Source organism: Puntigrus tetrazona, chromosome 4 (assembly GCF_018831695.1).
Source record: "Puntigrus tetrazona isolate hp1 chromosome 4, ASM1883169v1, whole genome shotgun sequence".
NCBI classification, from domain to species: Eukaryota; Metazoa; Chordata; class Actinopteri; order Cypriniformes; family Cyprinidae; genus Puntigrus; species Puntigrus tetrazona.
The window spans coordinates 3614210-3616873 of record NC_056702.1 but is presented as its reverse complement, the minus strand read 5'-3'; the positions used below and the strand labels follow the sequence as shown (position 1 = coordinate 3616873).

The 2664-nt window shown below is 40.1% G+C and overlaps 1 protein-coding gene across 1 annotated transcript in view; it reads left to right on the top strand.

Moving 5' to 3' along the window:
• LOC122342823 (signal peptide, CUB and EGF-like domain-containing protein 2) overlaps nucleotides 1-2664 on the top strand; it is a 16012-nt gene that overhangs the window by 1494 nt on the left and 11854 nt on the right. Inside the window, exon 2 of the mRNA XM_043236955.1 lies at nucleotides 172-288. Coding sequence (XP_043092890.1) covers nucleotides 172-288 — 117 coding nt within the window. The remainder of the gene's footprint in view (nucleotides 1-171; nucleotides 289-2664) is intronic.

Genomic DNA, 2664 nt, shown 5'->3' with positions numbered 1-2664 from the left:
AAAAAAAAATAGTTGCGGTCAAGCCTAGCTCTCAAAACAGCTGCACATCCTCACTTAGTTCTTAGTTAACCGTGTCTAATGCTGTCAACAACTGTTGAAAAGTGATTTCTAATTGTGTTTATGCTCCATTACTTCCTCTGCCTGTCCCATCCTGTGTGTTTGTTTACCCAGAGACCTGTGCGGTGAACAACGGCGGTTGCGATCGCACCTGCAAGGACACGGCCACCGGGGTGCGCTGCAGTTGTCCGGTGGGCTTCACCCTTCAACCAGACGGCAAGACCTGCAAAGGTCAGTATAGATGCGTGTTGTTGTGATTAAAGTTGCAAGGAGCATGTCCTGATTTCCTCCCTGCGTGTGCTTCTGAATGTCAGGGAACAATTTGAGATTTCCTGTATTTAGACTGCGAGGCTCGGATTAAATTGGAGACACGTTATTAGATGAATTCTTTTGCTCGAAATGGTCAGGTATTGGCGGATGTGTGAGGGTGTGTGATCCCAAGCCAAGACCAACTGGCTTTACGTCTGTTTGTCCTGTCGTGTTGAATGGGTCGGTGATGGCCGTGTTGTTGTTGCTTTGGCTGCGAAGCATTTCTTCTTCCGAAATTCCAGCTTTGACGTCAATGACCAGGGGTTTCAAAGTAAAACTACCGCGGCGTGATTTTGGCATGGGATGATGGTGGGTTCTCTCTAAACAAACACACTCAAGAACTCACTGACCATACTACGGTCCAAGAGACCGGCACACTTCACAATTATTCTCTTCCTGTTCTACCTAAATTGGTGATGGCGAACAAGCATCTCTTTACCTGAGGGTCAGTTCAGGAGAATGTGTCTCAAATTGGCTGCTTTTTCCTTTTCATTTTCCTGAGTGGTTGCTGTAGTGACGAGGCGAGGTCATGTGACCGTTTCTTCAAGAAGGAAGAGAATGTAGCACGTATGTGCGGAAAACAGCCCTGTCTGCGCCATACGGTGAGACGCCTCTGCAAACCAACCGCTGTTTGATTAGCGAGGCTGTCATACAAAACCACACACACATATAAACACACAATCATAGCGCCATCCTGAGGTTAGAAGGCCTTTAAAGACCTTTCATTTGTGCGTTCAATGATTTGCTATTGTAAGCAAGTGTTTAATTTTGAGTGCAAGGAACGCCTAGAAAATTCAGTCTAAGCTGGTTTGCATGTTTTTAAGATGGTTTAGGATGGCTGTTAAGTGGCTGAAACCCTTTTAAAACCAGCCAATCATTAAGGGTTTAGGTTTAAACTGTTTTATTGACTTGAAAGGGTTAATTTTGTCAACACTTTAGGCTTTTAAAGCTATTGTCCATCCAAAACTAAAGGTACCCCATGATTTACTTACCCTCAGGCCATCCTTTTCTTTCAGACAAATATATAATAAAAATATGTCCTGGCTCTTCCAAGTTTTTTAATAGCAGTGAATGACTGTTAGTTTTGTTTACAGCAAAGGAAAACCTATGGTTTATAAAGTTTAAAAATGTGGATATTTAAAAAAAAAAACACACATTACTTTGCTTCAGAAGGACTTTATTGACCCATACGGAGTACTTTTTATGGATATGTGCACTTTATTTGACATTTTTAACTTAGATTGTATTTGTCTGAAAGAGGAAAATCATATGCACCTAGAATAGCGTAACAGTGAGTAAATCTTAAAGTAATTAAAATTTTTGGTTAAGCTATCCCTTTAAGGCTTAATTCCACAAAACATACATTTTATGGGTTCTTTAAAAAACAAAACTGTTTTATTTTGTAGTATGTAAAAAATGTTCGACAGACCATTCTGGGAGACCAGCGTACCTTTTTAGGCTTGTTTAAACCTAAAATATGGATAATTTTGTCAGCTTTTTGGAGCACACCAACATAAGGGTGACTTTGAAGTTAATAGAAATTAACATCATTAAAGTTCAATTTTATGAGCTCTTTTTTATTGTGTGACACAACGTGTACTTTTTTGTGGGTTTGAATGTGATGGCATCAGAGGGGTGTTTTGTGTATCTCTGTGTTTGTACTGTAAGATGGATGTTGGTCTGGTTCGGCTGTGACCCGCCCTAATAATTAGGCCCGCCTGAGGGTCTGCCTTCATAAATCCAGCACAAGGCCTTAGATCTACTCACTGACACACCATTTATCACACACACACACACACAGACACGCACACAAACACACACTCACACTCATGCACCCACAAACATACTTTTGGGTCAATTATCACAGGTGTGCTGTGCCAGTGACCGCTTATTACTGCCTGTTAGTGAACTCTGTAAAAATAGCATGTAATCAAGCTCTTTAGTAAATAAGAACAAGGGTGCAAAAACAGGGCTGAGATTCACCTAAAGTATGTTACATTGGACTTAGATCTGAGTGAACGTAAGATCTGACACTCTTGACGTCTTTGTTCAGTTAGATAGCAACTTTTTGTCTGTATCAGCCTATGAACATATGAGTTGATGCTCTGACTTAAAGCTGAATTAGTTGAGGTAGGACCCATAACAGAGTTCAGTAAGGATTGGCCAATTTTATACAAGGCTTCCCACATCACTGTGGGCAATTTAGTTTTGTTTTGTTATTTTGTATTTATATATTGTTTTGATGGAGTTATCTGGAAACAAAAATCTAATTTATCCAAATATTTAAAAAATAAGTAG